The 20712-nt window shown below is 45.6% G+C and overlaps 10 protein-coding genes across 10 annotated transcripts; 5 read left to right on the plus strand and 5 right to left on the minus strand.

Annotated features, from left to right (window-relative positions):
* Positions 1 to 859: 859 nt before the first annotated feature.
* On the minus strand, positions 860 to 2695 carry PHALS_08750 (Putative esterase; the record flags this gene model as incomplete). Its single annotated transcript, XM_024724155.1, has 5 exons — positions 860 to 1255; positions 1313 to 2133; positions 2199 to 2331; positions 2386 to 2547; positions 2618 to 2695. The coding sequence occupies 5 exons, from the start codon at positions 2693 to 2695 to the stop codon at positions 860 to 862; spliced, it is 1590 nt and encodes a 529-aa protein (XP_024575060.1).
* A 517-nt stretch (positions 2696 to 3212) lies between these two features.
* Positions 3213 to 7667, plus strand: PHALS_08751 (phospholipidtransporting atpase; the record flags this gene model as incomplete). Its single annotated transcript, XM_024724156.1, has 1 exon — positions 3213 to 7667. The coding sequence occupies one exon, from the start codon at positions 3213 to 3215 to the stop codon at positions 7665 to 7667; it is 4455 nt and encodes a 1484-aa protein (XP_024575061.1).
* Positions 7668 to 7753: 86 nt separating this feature from the next.
* PHALS_08752 (uncharacterized protein) lies at positions 7754 to 10132 on the minus strand (the record flags this gene model as incomplete). Its single annotated transcript, XM_024724157.1, has 1 exon — positions 7754 to 10132. One exon carries the CDS (start codon positions 10130 to 10132, stop codon positions 7754 to 7756), a length of 2379 nt encoding a protein of 792 aa, XP_024575062.1.
* A 139-nt stretch (positions 10133 to 10271) lies between these two features.
* Positions 10272 to 11474, plus strand: PHALS_08753 (Decapping enzyme complex component DCP1; the record flags this gene model as incomplete). Its single annotated transcript, XM_024724158.1, has 5 exons — positions 10272 to 10418; positions 10489 to 10529; positions 10597 to 10726; positions 10797 to 10879; positions 10946 to 11474. The coding sequence occupies 5 exons, from the start codon at positions 10272 to 10274 to the stop codon at positions 11472 to 11474; spliced, it is 930 nt and encodes a 309-aa protein (XP_024575063.1).
* A 229-nt stretch (positions 11475 to 11703) lies between these two features.
* Positions 11704 to 12636, plus strand: PHALS_08754 (endonuclease iii-like protein 1-like; the record flags this gene model as incomplete). Its single annotated transcript, XM_024724160.1, has 1 exon — positions 11704 to 12636. One exon carries the CDS (start codon positions 11704 to 11706, stop codon positions 12634 to 12636), a length of 933 nt encoding a protein of 310 aa, XP_024575064.1.
* Positions 12637 to 12712: 76 nt separating this feature from the next.
* PHALS_08755 (uncharacterized protein) lies at positions 12713 to 13156 on the minus strand (the record flags this gene model as incomplete). Its single annotated transcript, XM_024724161.1, has 1 exon — positions 12713 to 13156. One exon carries the CDS (start codon positions 13154 to 13156, stop codon positions 12713 to 12715), a length of 444 nt encoding a protein of 147 aa, XP_024575065.1.
* Positions 13157 to 13324: 168 nt separating this feature from the next.
* Positions 13325 to 15202, plus strand: PHALS_08756 (FOG: TPR repeat; the record flags this gene model as incomplete). The annotated part of the gene is made up of 4 exons (XM_024724162.1): positions 13325 to 13533; positions 13610 to 13673; positions 13735 to 13800; positions 13889 to 15202. The coding sequence occupies 4 exons, from the start codon at positions 13325 to 13327 to the stop codon at positions 15200 to 15202; spliced, it is 1653 nt and encodes a 550-aa protein (XP_024575066.1).
* Positions 15203 to 16335: 1133 nt separating this feature from the next.
* Positions 16336 to 17323, minus strand: PHALS_08757 (HAD-like domain; the record flags this gene model as incomplete). Its single annotated transcript, XM_024724163.1, has 2 exons — positions 16336 to 16745; positions 16810 to 17323. The coding sequence occupies 2 exons, from the start codon at positions 17321 to 17323 to the stop codon at positions 16336 to 16338; spliced, it is 924 nt and encodes a 307-aa protein (XP_024575067.1).
* Positions 17324 to 17407: 84 nt separating this feature from the next.
* Positions 17408 to 18338, plus strand: PHALS_08758 (OTU (ovarian tumor)-like cysteine protease; the record flags this gene model as incomplete). Its single annotated transcript, XM_024724164.1, has 3 exons — positions 17408 to 17455; positions 17541 to 18237; positions 18307 to 18338. The coding sequence occupies 3 exons, from the start codon at positions 17408 to 17410 to the stop codon at positions 18336 to 18338; spliced, it is 777 nt and encodes a 258-aa protein (XP_024575068.1).
* A 110-nt stretch (positions 18339 to 18448) lies between these two features.
* PHALS_08759 (Armadillo-type fold) lies at positions 18449 to 20170 on the minus strand (the record flags this gene model as incomplete). The annotated part of the gene is made up of 1 exon (XM_024724165.1): positions 18449 to 20170. One exon carries the CDS (start codon positions 20168 to 20170, stop codon positions 18449 to 18451), a length of 1722 nt encoding a protein of 573 aa, XP_024575069.1.
* Between the last annotated feature and the right edge of the window lie 542 nt (positions 20171 to 20712).

Here is a 20712-nt window from a genome sequence, read left to right on the forward strand (position 1 = left end):
TACTCACAAGAAGGCTCTCATGCGCTCGTAGCCACGATCGATCTTAGACCCTCGTGTGGTGTACGGCTTCTACTCGGCAGATCCCACTACTGAAGCGAAAGACGCGATCACTCGATCGTTAGGCGTCTACTTAGTCGCCCCCCGGCCACTATATTAGCTGAGCTTGACTAGCAAAAAGCTTTCCGATCTCTCTTCTTGGTACCACAAGGAATTCCAATGGATCGGTAACGCGCTCGACTTCAAGCTCAAAAAGGAAGGCGCTTCTGTACCCACAATGCGGATTTTCTCCTCGCCCCTGGCGAAACCGCTGCAGATGATGAGGAGCTCTTTGAGCGATTGGTGCAGCGGCACCGAATATTTTACTCGCTGTCTACCTTCTATCGATGCCACAAAGAAGTGGACGTGCGCGTAGTACGCTTTCTTAGATTTGAGTTTGCCAAACTCAAGGCGCAACACCGACTTCTCGCGTATTGTCGCCCTGCGACACATGGAATCCATCATGCTTCCGTGAGCTCTGTGATTTCTCACACGGGTGAGTCTACGATCTCAGTAGGTCAGGGCCATAGCTTGACCTCCGCTCATGGCCCTCTGGCTTCCCGGGCTACTGCCGAGGAGCGCCGGACGCACAATGACGCGAAGCGCCATGATCCTTTAATCATACGCGTCTACGACGTCTTTGTAGTCTTGGGTATCCCCGCCACTTCACAAGATGTTGAGTTAAACCCTGTTGAAAACGTCGACTGACAAGGCCTTCCACGTGGTAGTGAACACTTCAATTCCGATTTATAACATTAATCACAATGCAGATTAGAGCCAAAGATGACAGCTCATTTTGGATTTCAAATAAACATTTTTAGTTCTATGTCAAAATATCTTGCGAATGCTGGAAAGCAGCAGCAATCTCTGAATACACTTGAATATAGTGCGCGCGCGTCCTAATAGTAGTGTGATCTCCAGGAATTAGCGCTACGTAGTTGGGTACAGCAGAACCATCTTGAGCGTTGTCCTTACTGTTTCCAACCAGCTTCTGCAGAGATCGACACGCCAAATCGAGGTAGTACGTGTCTTCAACACCGCAGAAAACGTGAATCTTGCCACGCAAAGTCGGGGTTAATAGACCAGGTCGTTGTTGTAGATACTTACAAATGTCAAAGCGCTCCCAATATTTAGCAACGTCACGATTTATGTCGCCAGATACCTTGTCAAACAGCGGAATTGGCATTCCGTCAGCTCCGCGTGGCCCAAACACAGCAAACTACAACCAGGACATAAGTATTCTAGCGAAAAATAACCCACTCAACGACATACTTACAAAAGCATCCCATTGTCCACCATTCCCACGACCAATAACTCGTTCCACTAGATTTTCATCGCGATTGCTACATATAACGAATCCATTGCTACGACTTGTTGGGTACGGGTGGCCATTAGTATCCCAGTATGCATTGTCAGCTTCGTATATATTCACGACTTGAAATTTTGAGAAATCAACTGGGTCCGGAGCAGAGCTCCAGGTACCACCGAAGAAATTGGAAAATTTCAGTTGCAGCCATAGTGAAGCCCAAGCACCGGACGAGTGACCATGCAGGTACCGACCAGCAGCAGAAGGAATTGCAGGATACAGACTTTCAAGGTATGGGATAAACTCAGTCACCAAAGCTGTACCCCAAGGACCGTTGGCTTCTGTATCAGCATACGATGTGTGACCGAATTTGAAGCGTGATCCCAGCGTTACTCTGAGCATTGGTATTGGCCATCGCCCAGCTTTCCAGTCGTGTCCCATCTCGGATGACAAAAACGCCTGGGCACGCTTTGCATACGACTCGGTACCAGTGAATCCTTCAATGTAGTAGACCGTTGGAAACGCTCGAGACTTTTGAAGCGTTTTGAAATTCCATGGTAAAACAATTGAAGCCATCATAAAAACATCCTGATTATGATACTCGCTTAATAATTTGCTCTTCATCGAGATATGTTCCAACCATTCAGTCGATGTCAAGTCCATACTCTCCTTGATGACATCATCCACTACAATTTGAACAACGTTGTTGGCTTTATTGTCATCATATCGCACTTCTACTGGCTTGCTGTATGTATTGCCAACTCTTGAATTTGCATCCGGATCGTTCACATCTAAATCACATCAACTCTTCTATATCAAAATCGATATGACACCATGTCCAGTATGATTGCCGTACTATGATTTATCAATGCTTGGACATAGAGCTTATCGGTAAACACGTTAAGATTCTGTGGTACGAAGCACAGAGCCTCTGGTGTCGAATACTCGGTACTCTCAAATTTAATTACATCACCCGGCTGGACACTTTTCTATAAATATAGTAATAGTTAGAAAACACTAAAATACTCATATTTATCACTTACGACATCTTTGGCAAAAATTGGGCGTGGTGATTTCATATCGAAAGCATGGAATCGTGGCTCTGGCTCCGGATCAGGAGCAAAAAATAAAATCACACGACCATCTTCAATTACCTCTTGTCCTTTGTACGTAATGTGGAAAACAAAATTTGATTTTTCGGAGCCCTGCCAGATAGTAATATGATAATCATATCACCTTCACCGTTAATTGTATGACTCTATAATTATGCCATACCTCAGGATAGAAATAATAATTACGAGCCGCCGGATGCCGGGAAAACTTGGCAAAAATGGTCTCCAATGCACGATTCATCACTAGTAGTTACGTAGGAATGTTGGCAAATGACAAAGTGACAATGATCAATTCACTGGATGGTGACTTATTCAATATATAAAATTCCTTTCGCTCATTGGTCTAATAAGGTAAGATTCAATTTGTCAAGGTAGAGCCAAATGAAACATTCAAATATTGATAGTCCTGAAGTGTCTATCGCCTGAGGTATTAACGTCCAAGAAGCTGTCGCATCAGGCCAAAGTTGTGTAGACAGCTAGCAGACTAGTCTACTTGCGCAATCACGTGACTTTACTTTGTGGCAATGGGTTCATTAAGCTGCATGTGGCTTAAGCAGGATAAATTTGGCCAAGATCCAGACAAAATGCTTAGGTCATGCTCATAGTCTTTTCCGTTACAAAGATTTGTTTATTTATTGATAAAGAGATAATACCATAGCGGTGGTTATGCTTCTTGTGTATTTCGAGCATAGCGTTATTGATCTCTTCATTTTAAAAGAGTCAACTGCTGATTGAAGCATTAGATATCGACGATTTATATGTCAGCGGTGGAATCTGTCTTTAATTCGGGCACTACTTGTGTGACGGATTTATCGATGGATACAGATTCGACGTATAGAACAGTACAAGTAGGCGAGTCACCAGTAGCTGCGTCAACAAAATGGGCCTCAAAACTGCTCGCGGAATCAAAAGCAGGTCTTGGACGATCGACAATGTCCATCTTGTCAGCGGTTAGTGACGGCACTTCAGGAGATAACGCTGGCGCATTGGGATTAGCAGAAACCAGAGCACGCTGCATCTACGTCAATGATTCTGTCCGGAATGCAGCACAAGGATTTTGCAATAACAAGGTGACCACAGCTCAATATACCAAGCTCAACTTTCTACCTCGATTCTTCTATGGGCGACTCTCGCAAGTTGCAAATTTTTACTTTTTACTCGTTGGGGCTGGTCAGATCATCCCCGAGATCTCGTCCACTCGAGCGATTCCATATCAGTGGATTGTGCTTGCACTCGTGCTTTCAATCGACGCTGTGTTTGCAGCTATTGAAGACCGTGGACGGCACATTGCTGACGCAAAGATGAACGCTCGGGTCGCGCATATTTTTGATCTCAATGAGCCAGATTGTTTTCGTGATGATACGTGGCGTTGTGTCGCGGTTGGCGATATTATCAAGGTGGAGAATCACGAAGCGATACCAGCAGATGTGGTCCTGCTTGCGGTGTGTGAGACCGATCCGAGTGCGCCGACTGGAATTTGTTTCGTCGAGACTAAATCACTGGACGGTGAAACGAATCTTAAAGTACGTCAAGCGCTGAGCTGCACGTTTTCACAGCTTAGCGATCCTCGTGCACTCGCTCAACTTCCTGGACGACTAATCTGTGAGCAGCCAAACCACGACGTCAACAACTTTTCTGGACGCTTTGAACCGCAAAGCGGACATGCGATTCCGATTGACCTGAAGAATGTTGTCATGCGGGGGTGTGTAATTCGTAACACACCCTTTATCTATGGTCTTGTACTCAATACGGGTGCGGATACCAAGATTATGCAGGCTGGTTCACACAATCCTCCGACAAAGGTGAGCAAGATTCTTGCCATTGTCAATCGTAGCAACGCGCTCCTGATGGCTATTCTTGCAATGTTGTGCATCTTGGGCGCTGCGCTCTGTGCATTGTGGGTCGAACAAAATCGAACAGGTGCTACGTACTTGCATCTCGACGAACTCAGCGGTGTCGCTCCTTTTCGAAACGATTTTGTTGGCATTTTAATTTTTTTGGGATATTTCTGGATCCTTATCGCCTCGTTCGTTCCGATTACCTTGTACGTGACAATTGCCATTGTCAAGACATACCAAACTTTTTTCATCAATCGAGACCTCGGGATGTACGACGAAGTGACTGACACACCAGCACTAGTGCGTAATTCGGATCTCAACGACGATTTGGGGCAAGTAACGCACATATTCAGCGACAAAACGGGAACTTTGACCGCGAACGAAATGGACTTTCGAAAAATGAGCATTCATGGCGTGTCATACGGACGAGGCACGACTGAAATTGGTCGCGAGGCCACACGTCGACTTGGGAAAGATCTCTCGGCCAGCGATGTGCTCGCGGACAGTACGCCTATTCTTATGAAGACAGACAATGTCAATTTTTTGGATCCAGCTGGAGATTTAGAGCGTGACAGCGATGCACGATTGCATCCAGAACAGGCCACACGCATTCACGACTTTTTCGTCCACCTGGCCGTCTGTCACTCAGTTGTGCGAGAATCTTTGTCGGAAACTGAGTCTGGCACAGGCTTCTCAGCTTCTTCTCCGGATGAACTTGCACTTGTATCCGGTGCCAACTACTTTGGGTACTCGTTCCTCGCTCGTCGTAACGGAGAAGTAGCGATATTAGTGCCTGACAAACGGGAGGAAGTGGTCTATCAACTCTTGCAGATGGTTGATTTCACCAGTACGCGCAAGCGGATGTCGGTTATTGTACGCACACCTGACAAACGCGTGATGTTACTGACTAAAGGTGCCGACTCGGTCATTTTCCCTCGGCTAGAATCATCGTCTGATCCGACGATGGTCGATACGACACTTGCGCATCTTGAACGGTATGCCACTGAGGGTTTGCGAACGCTTGTAATCGCACAGAAGGAGCTCTCACCCGACGTCTTTGCTGAATGGTCTAATGACTACGATGCGGCTTTAAGTGATTTGGAACAAATGGCACTGCAAAAGCGTGGGGAAACAAACCGCATCGAAGAGCTTGAAGAGCAGCTGGAGCAAGGTCTAAAATTGATTGGTGCCACAGCTATCGAAGATCGGCTGCAGGATAAGGTCACTTCTACACTAGGTGACTTGTCTCGGGCCGGCATCAAGATTTGGGTGCTTACTGGTGATAAAGAGGAGACGGCTGTGAACATTGGATTCGCATGCCAACTCCTCAACAACGACATGGAACGGATCATGATAAACACAGACACAACGCCTTCAGCCTCAGATCTGTACGACATGCTGCTTGCTCGTTGTCTCGAAGCCAGAAAGCGTGCAGAACGACAAAATTGTAAAGATTTAGACGACACGCCACAACAAGCCATAATTATTGATGGTCGTAGTCTTACGATGGTGTTTAGCAATAACATTTTGTCTGAGCTCTTTCTCGAGGTTTCCCAGCAGTGTGTTTCTGTCATTTGTTGCCGTGTATCACCTAAGCAAAAGGCCCAAGTGGTTCGACTTTTCAAGACAAACTTGCATGGCTGTCGTTCACTTGCCATCGGTGACGGCGCCAATGACGTCGCTATGATTCAGGAAGCACATATTGGGGTTGGCATTTCAGGGCATGAAGGGATGCAAGCAGTCAATGCTAGTGACTTTGCAATTGCTCAGTTTCGTTTCTTAAAGCGATTGCTTCTCGTCCACGGTCACTGGAACTATCGCCGTATGGCCAAGTTAGCACTTTATGTTGTCTATAAAAACATTTTGCTTTTTGGTACCGAGTTTGTGCTTGCTGCGCTGCCCCAGTGTGGATCCTCTGGCACGCTATATTTTAACAACATGTGGATCAATGGTTACAACGTCTTCTGGTCATCTTTACCCATTGTAATCGTAGCTGTAACCGAACAAGAAGTCCCGGCACATATTGCTGAACAGTTTCCTGGGCTTTATAATGTCGGTGCACAGGGTGAGCTATTCAGTTTGCGTATCTTCGCGCAATGGGTAGCTGAAGCGCTCTACGAGTGCATTGTCTGTGGTCTGGTGCCGGTTTTGATTATTGGTGGACCAGTCGACTCTACTGGGTATGGCTTCTCCCGCGATTTGTGTGGTGCGATTTCTTACTGCTGTCTAATTAGCGTTGGTTGGGTCAAGCTTGCTTTAAACATGGTTACTTGGAACATTATCACCGCACTTTCGTTCATTTTAACAATCGTGTTTTGGTACATTTCAGCTTACGTCATCGCAAAATCTTCTCCAACGTCTGTAGCAGACACGGCATTTCCGCACATTTTTGTCTTGCCTGAATTTTACTTGGCAATCTTCCTTTCTCTACTTCTGTGTCTCGGCCGTGATTTCCTCTGGAAAGCTTACAAGCGTGAGATGAGACCAGAATACTACCACATTCTTCAGGAATTTCACCGATATGGAAGTCACAATCCAGAGAAGGCTCAATGGACGCCACCAGAGCTACGCTATCAGCGCTTCCAAGCCGATTTAACTGAAGACAAACCGCGCTTTGACTTGCCAGAACAACAAGCAGCACCTAATCATCAACCATTCAGCGCAGACCACAAGACGTACACAGGCTTTGCCTTCTCAACTCAAGTCCTTGAAGATCGTTTTTTGAATCCGATTCGCGAATTGGTACTACCTGTGAGTCGTGTTTCAACAGCGATAGGGCGAGTATTGTCGCCTGGTGGGAGCCCCACTACTCGCCAAAATCCAGACAGTCCGATGCGCCGGGATGTGCACGATGAGCCAAAGTCGTTTGAAGAGAAGATTTTATCGCTGCCCATCGAAAAGCAAGCAATATATGAGATTCAGCGCTACCAGGTGTTTACCGGATGGGGATCCCTGCGACCAGGACACCTTCTCATTACTGATCCGCCTAAGTTCACTAATGCTGTCATGACGGACGGTGCTGGCGTTTTTGATCTCGATCATTGGGTTGTTGACCCAAGTTTTGGTGGCTCCGATCAGTGGCAATATGCGACCCGTTTTAAGGATTTCTTACGTGCCCAAGAAAAATTACAGCTCGTTGGACCCGAAGGTGGGCCCCCGGAGCTTCAAGTTCATGCAAGTGGACTCGATCCTGACTTGCAAGAGCGACGAAGGATCAAGAAAAAGCTTAACCGACTCGTTGGACGTAGCGTTCGCCGCCGTCGTTGGGTACGGAAGGAAAAGCTTCTTGCTGAGGCTATCGATCGCGCTAACATCGCTTTAGCAGCAACGGATTCAGAGTCCGATACTACTCGCGTGCTTCCGAACTCTTCATAATATATATGCATGCATTGCAGACTAGTTTAGCAACACATTTAATAACAACTCCCCTTTTTCACGGCATGTTTTATATAAGATATGACTTATAGCAAAGCAAAGCGCAGCGGCAAATCAATTCGAGCAAAACAACCAAATGTGACTACAACTGTCACTGCGGTAAGGTACCCAAATTGTGCGTGAAAATCGTGAAGCATTAGACGTTGTATCCACAAGCGTGCTGGCATACCATCTATACAGCCGCTAATGGGATCAGACTGCGTCACGTCACCAAAGTCTTCGAGTGATGAACGCAGCCGTGTACGCAGCTTGCAGGTGAATATCTCTCGTGCGAGGAATGAACCACCCAATCGTCCAATAAACATACACACACATCGCAGCCATAAATTTGCCTGATCTTGCAAAACAGTTAATGCACTACCTGGCTTCTCAAATACTGCCAGAAGCGTCAAAAGCGAAGGCACCAGAATAAGCGCCGTCGTATCGGCCATATTGTCTTGCTCGGCAAGTTTCATCAAAAAGTACAGCGGTTTCAAAGAGTTACTTGTAGCTGTTCTAAAGTCTACATTTGATGTAGATGGCCCTGATGCCATCGTCACGACACCAGACTGGGACGATTTCCCACATTCTCTGCAGTTCCTTTGAGCAAGAGAGCATTTTTCCCCGAAGAACATCAAGTTTGTTTTCCCCTTGTGAGTGGGTGAATACGCGTCGGTCGATGCTCGATTCGTAAGATAGTAGTCACGTTCCCAATTGCGGTTTTCGGTTTCTTCCCAAGATGGCAGCTGATTTGTGCTGACGGATGGACCTTTGTCGTCGATATGTTGAAGTCGAGATTCGCCGTCCAAGCCGTCCAAAGGGTTGAAGTCATATTCCTCATTTTGCACATCTAGAAGTTCGGACTGCGTTTCCACTACTGCCGCACCCGCTACACCACAGCTAAATCCTAACAAGCTTTCACCATTAAACGCTTTTCGTTGCGGACGACACCTTGAAGTAGCCATAGCAGACGTGGTCGTGCGCAAGCAAACAGCGACCGATGAGCTAAGGTTGACGTGCAATGGAGTCGTTAGCCAAACGGTAGACACGCGCTTAAAATCTGTGTAGACGCCTGTGTTGAGAAATGCAATATGGATGTTGTTTAGAAGAAGCATCGCCCAATACAATCCATCAATGGGCGTGTCAGTGCCAACCAAAATGTACCAGTACACATAGTAGTAGAGCTGACCGACATACAACAACGACGGATGTGCAAATGGCTCCGACATGCTGTTGACCATATACGTGATCACAAAGAAATAGCCTTGCATCAGCAAAAGATACAACACAGAGACCGCCAGCTTGAGCCATGACTCAACATGAGTCGGCGACGTTGCCGTCGAATCTTCAGTCAAAGTAAATAGCCTTACACAAAAATGGCCAAAAAACAACGGAAGATGGACCACTAGTGTGCTGTACGCCACTGCATGCTCAAAGCTAAAGCGCACTTGAACTTTTCGAGAACAAAAAAGCACAACGAACAAAACTGGCGATAGCGAGTACAGCAAAAACCACAAACTCGTGACCGCTTCACCTCCTTGCGCTGAACTGTACGAGCAAAACATGACTAACCACAGCACAAGCGCACTGAAGCCACATCCGTACAGCAGCCTTGTCATCATCACATGTTTTCTTTGGCCTTGTATTTTGTTCTCTTTCCCCTTCCTGGCTTCCTTGCTATCTTCTGCCAATTTTTGACTTGCAATTCCTTTTTTTGTCTCGCGGTCAGAAGAGGCGTCCTCTTTTTCTTCAGGCACGGGACGCAATTCATCTTGCTCCTGTTCATGTCGAATCAGCGCCTCGTATTGAGACCGCGATGTCCTTGACTGTATACTGAAGAACAACGGAATTGCACCTAACGCCACAATACCAAACAACGTGTTCCCAACGATCCATGAGTATCTGCTCGCTGGCAAGCTCATGTACCACTCCACGAGGCTGATAGCACCGCTGACAGTCGCCAGTCCATACCAAATTGTAGACTGCGACTCTGTATTCAGCACATCATTAAGGCCAGAAAATCGAAATACTAAGAGAAACGGCATCGTGACGAGAACGAAGTTGCACAAGTACCAAACAGGGTTTACAATTAGCGAGTACGCAGTGTGGCCAAAGTGACCAACAATACAGAGCAACGTTAGTAATATGAGTGAAATAAGCGGAAAAGTAGCGCGCCATAGAAATAAGTTCCATTCGCTGTGATTTTCGGGGCCATGACGAAATTTCCTTAGCAATTCAAGAGCTGCGTGGGATTGACGTCGTGCGCGTCGTGAAGTAGCTGCTAGGAAGTTCCAGATACTTTTACCGCGGGTAGATGATCTTGACACAGATCTAGGCAAAGCATTGCTATGTGAGCTACGCACAAGCTTCACAGCCCACGTAATTAGCGCCACACTGCCACGCCAGACTCGCATTAAAGCGCCCATACTATTGTGTTAAAAAGAAATGATTACGATGCGGAGAACAATTGTTGCTTGACGATGTGTCAACACATCATCGAGCAACTTTTCATGAATCAGCTTTGCTGTCAACGCCAATCAAAGTGCGCTGGATTAAACGACGAAGATGGCCGATGGACTTCTCGTTGACCGCACGCAGTCGAATGCCATGAACCTGCAAGTGCTAAAACGGCAAGACAATGACGTTGCTGAAATCATAGACACGGCTAGTCATGTCGTAATATACGAGTTTGATCAGGATGCGCAGAGCTGGGTGCGTCAATAGTACAAAGTGGGGGGACCTTGAACGATATTGACGTTAATGGCCTTCGTTACTATTGCAGAAGCGTAAGGATGTTGAGGGATGTTTATTTGTTGTCAAAAGGTACAGAGCATCAAGTTCCTGGAGTTGTTTTGCGTTGAAGGTTAGCTAACCGATTTATGTTGTGCAGAACGTCGACGCCGCGCTTTCAAGTTTTCGTTAACAACCGCCTAAGTACAACTAATATGACGCTTTCGCTAAATGAGCATCTTCAAGTAGACAACGTTGATAGTTTTCTCATCCTGCGCAGCCCCGACGTGGTACGATCTAAGCTTTCGAATAGGAGTTAGTTGCTGTTGATACTGATATCACTATTGTCTCGTGTCTTAGGCATATTCGACGGGTTACGCCATATTTGGCGTATGGTTCTTTCCGGAAGAAGACCGTAGTAAAATTTTGCAATTGCTTCAACGGTAAATATTTGGCCTTATGATATGAGTTATTCTAGCTTGTGACGAATGAAAGGGCTGATGTGACAGGCTGATTCAGTCGTTGAGGTCTTCTCAAAATGGAAGTATCACGATACCAAAGACTCCATTACCCATCCAACCGCAGAATTCGAAACAGCAGACTTCACAACCGACACAGCAGCTGGAGTCTCAGTCGCGAAATCGAGGACGATCTCGTAACAAGCGTGAAGATTCGAAGCGTCGTGGCGTGAATGTCAACAACCCTATAGCGATCTTACAACGATCTTCTCAGGACAAACGTAGTAACAGCAGCAGCAGTGGCGGCAGTGTTAATGGCTCAAATAAGCAGGAAAATACCCAGGCAGTGGCAAATTCGATCGGAATGGTCCCGATCTCCAAGGCAGAAGGTATTGCTGCGGGGGAAGCCATTATGGGCATGATTTCGCAGAACCGATCGGAGCAGCAGAAACATCGGTTGGCGCCACCAGTGAACAAGGAGCAGTTGAAACAAACATTGATTGGCTTATTGGATGATGTCCAATTCTTTGACCAAATTTACCATGCGTATGTGAATCGTGTCTCGAACCGAGGATTGTGACAGTTTCCGTCGATACAAGTAGCGTTGGCAATGTGTGGCTGCCCATAATGGTCGAGATTTAGAGCCTTGAGCGCACATTTATCGGTCAGGTATGTGGCATGATGTGCGAACAGAGCAGAGAGACCTGTTAACCACAAAAACTCGCAAAGATCATAAAGTGGAATGTCTTAAATGGTGTTATGTCTCCATTTATTTCCGATCATAATAATTTTGACTAAAATCGATTAGGATGTCTGGAACTAATAAAGATAATCCGTTCTCGCATTTCGAATTCGCTCCACCTCATTCACAGAACAGCAGTGCTTGTGCAGGCAAAAAGCACAAATTAAGTTCTCCGAAATCCTGCGCTAAGCGTGTGAGAAGCAGAGCTCGAAAAATACCGAACGAGACAATTTCTTCTAGCCGTCCCGAGAAGACTGAGCATACGTTAGAGACAAAGACGACCGATGGACGACTGGACTTGCTGCTTAAACTTTTGAGAGCACGAGATGGTATGGAAACGCCTATTGATAAGTTTGGGACTCAAGCTTGCGTAGTTCCAGGCGCTCAAAACATCAAAATTCAGCGTTTTCAACTCCTTGTCGCGGCACTCTTGAGCTCTCAAACACAGGACCCTGTCACTTACGCCGCGATGCAGCGTTTACATCAACTAGGATCGGGTGAAGATGGTCTCACCGTTGACGTTGTACAGGCCACAAGTGAGGAAAAACTAAGTGAAATACTCAAACCTGTAGGGTTTTACAATCGCAAGGCACAACAGCTCAAGCGCGTTGCTGCCGTATTAAGCACTCAATATGACAAAGATATTCCTCGCTCATTAAATGAGCTGCTACAATTTCCAGGCATCGGGCCTAAGATCGGTCGACTTATCACTTTGCTAGCGTGGAACCAAGTAGATGGCATTATAGTCGACACTCACGTGCACCGTCTAGCCCAACGACTCGGTTGGGCATCGACCAAGACGCCGGAAGACACAAGAAAAGAGTTGGAGGACTGGGTTCCTCACGAATATTGGGGTAGGCTCTCTCTTGCTATTGTGGGCTTTGGACAGGTCATATGTACAGCAAAAAAACCGTCCTGTTCTAAATGTCCGTTAGCTGCAAATTGCCCAAGTGCTTTTAAGGTTGAGAAATTATCTTCCACTTCTACGGCAAAACGTTGAAGCGAAGGATTCTTTAATTATCATATTTAGATATACAACATGGCACGATGCCACGGCATAGTTTTCGACTTCTCTTCTATGCCGTGTGTGTATATACTACTAACAGCAGCACAAAACAGAAACTCAGCGTGGTGATCGCTAATAACGCCAATGCCCGATCTGAGACCTCGTCCATTTTGCGTCTGTGTGTATTCATCTGCATTGACAGCGAAACAGGAGATGGGCTCGTACTGCGCGGCACCAGAAGTTTGACTGCGGATGAGAGCGAGACCATCCAGCTACTTATCAATTGAAACAATTTAAGCGTCTGTACACTAATTGCAAATTTCTTAAGGACTTTCCCCCAATCCTTCTCGTCCTTGCGACGCCGACGTATTCGTCGAGGTGCAACCCGCTCGTCAAACTGCGTCCGGTGCGGTAGGAGACCATTATACTCATTGTCGTCAACACTGCCATCGCTTTCGTCCTCACTGCTACTAGAAATGAGAGGCTGTCGTAGTTTTCTCATCTCGTCGTCCATCATTGAGCAGCCCTGTTGCTGATTCCAAGTCTGGAAAAGGTTTCCCACGACTTTAAAAATACTAAAACGTTTACTGATAACAAAATGATTCAACATACTTAATAACTTGTAATCATTGATAACAGGTAAATGTCAGAACTCTTGTTGACCTTCATTCCGCAACAGAGCATGAATAACCAGCTTCGTAACGAGCTGCTGCAACTGTCATCTTCACAGCTTCGTGAATTGTTACATGCCAGCGGTCACAGTGAGTTACTACGTGATGTAAAAAACGAAAAGCATGAGGTAGATGAGCAGCTTGTGACGGAGGCAAAGAACGAGGGCAACGCATTCTTCAACTGTGGTTGCCTACACGACGCTGTCTCCGCTTACTCTCGGTAATTAGCTTGCACTGTCTTCCTTCATTTATATTAAGACTCACGTTTTGATCTAATGACAATGTGTGATGTCTAGATGTATCGATATGGACCCGAACAATGCCGTGTGCCTTTCAAACCGAGCTGCAGCTTATTTGAAGGTATGTTGACGCTGCTACTGAAGTGACTGGGTGTCCGCCCATCTGACAAAATTTTATTTAGCTAAATGAGTTTGAGCTCGCATTAGCCGATTGCACTAAGGCGATTGAAATTGTTCCTACAATAAAGGTATATAAGTGATGCACTGGTCGTTGTTTGGTCATTTTTAACGAAATGTTGTAGTCATCTGTGCGTAATATCTTACGAAACATCTTAGCCATTTATGCGTAGAGCAATGGCGCATCTTGCGCTTACACATTATGAGGAGGCTGTTGCTGATTTTGCCGCGGCATTAAAGTTCGAGCCGCGCAACAAAGAGTGTTATGCCCAGCTTCAAACCATCGTGGATTCTGCAACAAATGCTCAGCAACATGATAGCATGTTCAGCACGAAGCTGCGCAGAGCAGGCATTCATGCTATGATGATTGTTTCTGTCCGTGACGGGTGGTCAGTTTGTGCTGTGAGAGGCAATCCTGGACCTGCTGCTGTGAACGGCCACACGCTATTTAGAGGCTACAATGAACGTATATATCTGTTCGGTGGAAGGGCTGTGCGGGAGCAAAAGCCAGACGTATTTGTTTTGGACGAAAGCGATAATTCAAGCTGGGATATCGTGCCAACGAGAGGTGTAGGAGCCCCTCTATCATGTGCATGGCATTCAACTTCAGTGATCGGAAAAAAGGAGAAAAACAATATTTGTGTTTATGGCGGGGTGTCATCACAAGGAGAGGATGCTAGCGTTCATTTGCTCGTGCCAACAACATCGCGCGATTTTGAATGGGTACAAGCACACTGTGCGCAGAATTTGAAAGAAATTCCTGCATCACGATCAGGTCATGCAGCAGTGTCAATTATAGACAGTAATGACGACCAAGCGGTCTACATATTCGGCGGACGGACGAAAAGAGGGGTTAGTGATCAATTACTGATCCTACACTTGTCTTCAATCCAACATGAAAAAGATGTGAGCAACCCAATACATGCGACGATTACCTGGGAAGAAGTTTGTCCTTGCGATCATATTGACACTGTCGGAAGCAGAAGCTTTTGGCCTTCTGCTCGAGACGGCCATTCGATGTGTTATTTTCCAAGCACGGGGAATCAAGCACCGCGGCTCATTGTTTTCGGCGGTAATGGGCAGTTGAATGATGACAAAAAGAATGACGTGTGGTTATACGACCTTGAAACGCAGCTTTGGACCTTTTTCGACTGCTTTGGAGATTGCCCAACTCCTCGTTCATACCATACGGCACATGCTGTCGGCAACTTTTTATTAGTTGTTTGTGGACGGACTGCCGATTCCGAAGACGACGGCGTGTATATGCTTGATATAGAAGGAGCTGAATGGCACAAATTGCCGATTCCAAGCAACAGCGACTTTAGTCCTCGCGCGTGGCATTCCAGCATTCTCACTGAAGCTGGCAAACTATTTGTGCTGGGGGGTGGCACTTTTCACGGTCCATTAAAAAGTGCCGCTATTCTTGATTTGGGTTATTTTCATGCACAGGCTCCTTTGCTTAGCCATCATTAAGTTCTTGAACGGGTGATATCTGATCAAGATTAGCCCCTGCGTAACAACTCGAACTTCGAATTTGCGGCAAGAACATTTTCTTTTTTGAGAAGTAAATATTACGATTTTTGTGTCTCATTTCTTGAATGTATTCTTTCTCGAAATTGGTGTGATGATTCTTGATCTTTCATATTCTATAGATAAAGAAAAATGTTTTCGGAAGTAGTGATAGTGCGATGATGCTGGTTGAACACTAGAAGCTTTCGTCCAGACCAAAATCCACACCAGCTTAAGGAGTCATTGTGAGCCACAAGTTATTGTGTTGTCTCGAAAAAAGTCTGAAGAAAAATGGATAGAGATCGCAGACAGCGAACGAACTCGTCAGTAGAATAGTGCTCTCGAATCTGTCAAATGTGAGTGCCGCTTCGGTCATGACGAAGAATGAAAGAGAGAGGTCGGTTTTGAGAATCACGTGCGTGTCATGTCAACATATTGAGTTGTGAGCTACGAGTCAAATTAACGAGCAAAAGCTTGAATTTGACGTAGCACGACAATCCGTAGGCTATTTGCTTATCGTGGTGGTACATGTAAACGACATAGCCCAGCGTCAAACATAGAAATGTTAGCAATTTCGATGAAGTCCAGAAAGTGCGTCATTCTGGTGATCCGTGGATTGCAAGTATGCACCATGCGTTAAATGTTCGTTCATGGACAATTTGAGGACCCATGTGAAAGAAGTTTGAAATGTTTAAGCCATAGATTTGAATGCCGTCCAAGAACTTAATTTTCATCATCCGATGTTTCGGTCTCATGAAATTTCGCAATATACTTGACAATGAATAATGAATGACTCCGAATGGCTCATCTAGCTGTAGACAGGATAAATCTTTTTAAGCAATTGCCCAGTAGGATCTTCAATTGCTTCAATTGGTGAAGACATCTTTGATTTAAAACTGACTTTTTGCTACTCTTTGTACACTTTGATATGCATTTTTTTAGCGTATCCCATGGTTGGGGATCAATATGATATCAAACATGATAAGATATCGTCTGTTCTACTCAAATTATGATTCTTGGATTCGAGACGGTGAAGTCACAATGGAAAGCACAATAGTACATGAAAAAGTGGCTTCAACGCCAAAGCTGTCGGCTCTTTAGTTGCCGGTCTTCGTGACGTCAGCTTTAGAGGCACTTTCAATAAATGACTTAAGCTGTGCCCAACTGCTTACGGTAAAGAGAACCGGTCTATCGTCTGATGCCTTGGCGATGCACTCTCGAAATGAGTTGAATTTTATCAAAGGATGAACATGAATCCGATAAAATTTCACCAGTTGATCTAGGAGTTTGGTCGATGAAGTTGAAGCATCTGAGACCATCCATATTCCGAGATCAGCAGCAATCAGAGCCAGCAGATCTGTAACACTGTCCCCGACGTACACTAAAATCGACTGAGTATCCTTCTGCATCATTCGTGCGTGATTTACAAACCGCTCCTTGTCCATAGAAGACTGCACCTTCACATTAATAATTCCAGTTGTTACACTTTCTGCATTCATCTCCAATTCTGCACAAAAGTTACCACATTTGCACTTCAAACTATGGGTTTAATCTCTTAATTCGTAACGTACCATTGGCAATGATCTGTGTCGTGTCAAATGTGACTCCTGATTCATCCATCACAGTCTCCACTAGTTTTCGGCTCCAATTTACAGATATAACTATCCATTTATCAATACTTGCCAGGGTCTCGATACAATCGGGTCGAATTCGTACTTCAGTCGACGCTTTGATAAGATCATCCAAACGTATCCCCTTAAGCGCTCGATCTTCCACGACGCGCTGCATTGACCGCAAATCCACTGCAGCATATCCTTCTAAGAACTCACGAAGTCCCGCATCGTCAAATTCTGAGACAAAATCGTTCTTTTGATTTTGATTTTGCCGTTGCCACATGATCTTATAGTGCCTAACAAATTCGTCAGTCTCGTTCGCATATTGCGTCATCAATTGCTGTCGTATTGAAACAGAGGTTGATGTTGCTAGTTCAAAGAGGAGTGAGGTCGTATCATGCTGTGTGATGGTTTCGTCGAAGTCTGTACACAGCAGTATAGGTCGAGCTTTTGAGACTTTAGGCATTTGCATATTTAGTTACGTTATAATTATAAGGGGTACGCTCGGTTTTTCCTGAGTGTAACCCTATTCTGAAAAAGACGTAAGGTGACAAGGATGGAGACGCTGGGGCAGGTCAAGCAACGCCATAAGCTTGAAATGCGAGTATGAAGACTTAATTTTCAACTTTACCAACAGTATGACCTTATTAAGTCGCTAATTTTGACGAGTTTCTCATCTCCACGTGTAGACACTGCAAAACGAGATTAAATTGTTCCAGAAGAAGGCCAAGAAAGAGCGAATGGGCAAAAAGGAGATCGAAGAGAAGATCTTAAGTATGGAAATCGCTGTTAAGGAACGACAGGATCAGGAGCTGGAAGGATATGAGGCAGAAATGGCGAAGGACGCTTCACCCTCAGCTGCTCCCGATTTTGAATTAGCAGAGTTATCCAAACAAGCCAAGACTCAAGCAAAAGCTCAGCGTAAGCGTGAAGCTAAAAAGAAACAAGATCGGGAACGACGTGAATTTATTGAAGAGGCCAACAAGAAGACAGTAAGTCAACGGCAGATCGAGGCCAATATGATCCTAGCCCAACTTGCTAAATACGGGCTCAAGATCAAAGAAATTCCGTCCGATGGTCATTGCATGTATCATGCTGTTGCTGATCAAATCCAGCAAAAACGATTGAATATCGCTGATGGACTAGCAGGATATCAGCACTTAAGAACACTTACGAGCGAGTACATGCTCGCACATTCGGAGGACTTTTTGCCATTTATGGCACTGGATGATTCTTTTGCTAGTCCGGAAGACGCGTTTGCGACTTACTGCGATCAACTGGTAAACACTGCTGTTTGGGGTGGTCAACTGGAACTTCGTGCTCTTGCTTGTGCACTTCGGGCGCCTATCGAAGTATTTTCAGCTGAAGGCGATGTACTGTTAATGGGTGGCGAGTTTGTCGATGAACATGTGCCGAAACTACAGTTGACATATCACCTGCACTATTTCACATTAGGTGAGCACTTTAACTCCGTCACACCAGCATAGACAGCTCCAAGCTGCACGTTAAGCTTAGGTAACATTTTTGCCTCTATTTTCTCGAATTGCATTCATTCAGAATCAACTTTAAATTATAAAGAATTTCATCTAGATCTACGTCACTTCACGATACGACGCAGCTGCTCTAGCTCGGCACGGCAATGCGACGCTAGTTGAGCATCGTGGTGTTTCGCGTGAAGACGAAACATACGTAAACATCGCTCATCGTTTATGCTGGATGAAACAGCATCCCGGGGATCTACTTCCAGTACTAGCCTGACAAATGCACCAAGAGCTCGAGCGCATTCCCGAAGTAATTCAATCGAAAAGAGAGAACATTCATCTGCGTCTTCTAGTCGTCGCAATATCACAGGTGTGGCTTCTTCTCGAAGTTGCTGCGCTATCCGTCTAGCCAGAGATAATTCATTTTCTGGAAATCGCGGGATGGCACGTGCGATGTTAGCTAGCGCTCCAATGGCACATCGCGACATATTAAGGTCTGCAGCTTTTGCCGCTTGAATTAATGGCATCACCATATCAGCCTGGGCAACCATGCAAGAATTCTGCACATCTTCCGTGAGCTCAGCAAGCCCAGCGCAACCTTCTCGCATCGCATCCAAGAATCGAGACGTTAGCATGATCTTCATCGCTTCGACGCCGGAACTAGGAGTTGGTTTTTTGAGAGACAAAGTCCGCCACAATTGCGTTCCAAGTCCTTCATGATCTGAAGAACACAACTGCTCCGAATGATGATTAAAAGCAGAGGTTACACCTGATGAAGCCATAATTTTACTGGCAATTCGTTTCTGGCCACTACTTTGAGAACATGGCAGTGCAGTAGTGTCAATAATTGGTGCTAGCCTCTGATACAAGATACGATAGAGTCCATCCCAGAGCAACATACTTCCGCTACGACGTTGAAACTCTACAAGAAACGTTTGTCGATGTGCATATACTCGAACTACAAATTCGACGTGGCTGTAGTGTACATACTTGAGGCACTTGAATTTGCACTTCAGCGGATGGAATATAGCCTCAATTTTACATCCTGTAAATAGTGCCGCAAGAGTAGATGTCGCCTCTGCAGCTGTGCCAGCTCCTGAATATGTCTGTTTAGACTTGGTGTAAAAGTGGTAAGAGTCAACTGGATATGGTGGCGGGGGTAATACCGGCGCAAATATATGCTTCAGTACGGACGGCAGTCCTACTTCCATGTCTCTGTGTCCCATATGTTTAAAGTTTTTCTTTTCTCTCTCATTCAGTTCATCGTCACTTCCTGGTTCAAAGTCTTGTCGTTCCGTCGTTGGATTTACCACGTACGACGCATAACTGCTGGTGCTACTGGTACTAGCGCAACTATTCCCACTAGAAGTGCGTGCCCTTCGTAATCGCTTCCAATCCTCATACGGTGTGCTCTGTTCTTTTCTATCGCTACTGTCCTCATCATATACTTTATGTCTTCGAGAACAATGTGATAAGCCATCCCTGATCGTCTTTTTACTCACTTTCACGGTTCCACTGCGGCGAAATTTGGGGACACTCATTGGCTCACAATCGCGAGTGAGACAAGTCTGGACTTTGCTCGCCTCACTGCGTCTAAGCTCCAACTTAGACGGTAACCGCGGCGATGTGTCCGACACTGCACACGTTAAAGAACGAGATGACACAAGGCATGGCGGACCATCTGCAATATGGTGTGACTTCGGGCACATCTGATGTCGCGAAGTAGACAGTCGTTGGTGCATATGGTGGTAATGATGATCTAGCTGCGCAATCGACTGCGGGTATTGTCGGCGTAGGCGGCGCGCAGTTACGCGGCTATCGGCGGAGGCGTCAGTCATGAGCATAGAGCTCGTTTGTTTAGTTTTATTGTGTGAGAACTGAATGGATACAATGCGTAACTTTGACTCAAAGTTCATGCGTGCAGCCGAAATGCCGGTGCTCAGATTGTCGGATTTTATGGATCTGGACGCGCCGATTCATTGCCAGCTGATTTGACTTGACATTTGTAAGAGATTACCGATAGTCGTACTTTTTAATCAAGATTGCAGAAAAAGCGTGGAGAGTTCGGAAACGAGGGAAAAGTATAAATGAGCCCAATATCACGATGCTTAGCGCTTTCCATATATTCTTCTACATTCTACTTCAATCGCAAATCGTTTCTTGAAAAGTAAAAACTGATGCTGTGGTGGCGTCTGTACGCTCATTCCATAAAAAAATTGGACGGCTTCACAGCTCCTAACGAATGCAAGGCGTAACGGGATACGTAACATAAAATGGAGTAGTTACACATTTGCCAAAGCTCAAAAGCACCAAAGTATGATACTACAGTGCTGGCCAAAAATATGTAGCCATGACTAATTCTCAAATTTTTATGTCAATT

This window comes from Plasmopara halstedii (assembly GCF_900000015.1).
Source record: "Plasmopara halstedii genome assembly, contig: Scaffold_323, whole genome shotgun sequence".
In the NCBI taxonomy this organism is placed as follows: domain Eukaryota; phylum Oomycota; class Peronosporomycetes; order Peronosporales; family Peronosporaceae; genus Plasmopara; species Plasmopara halstedii.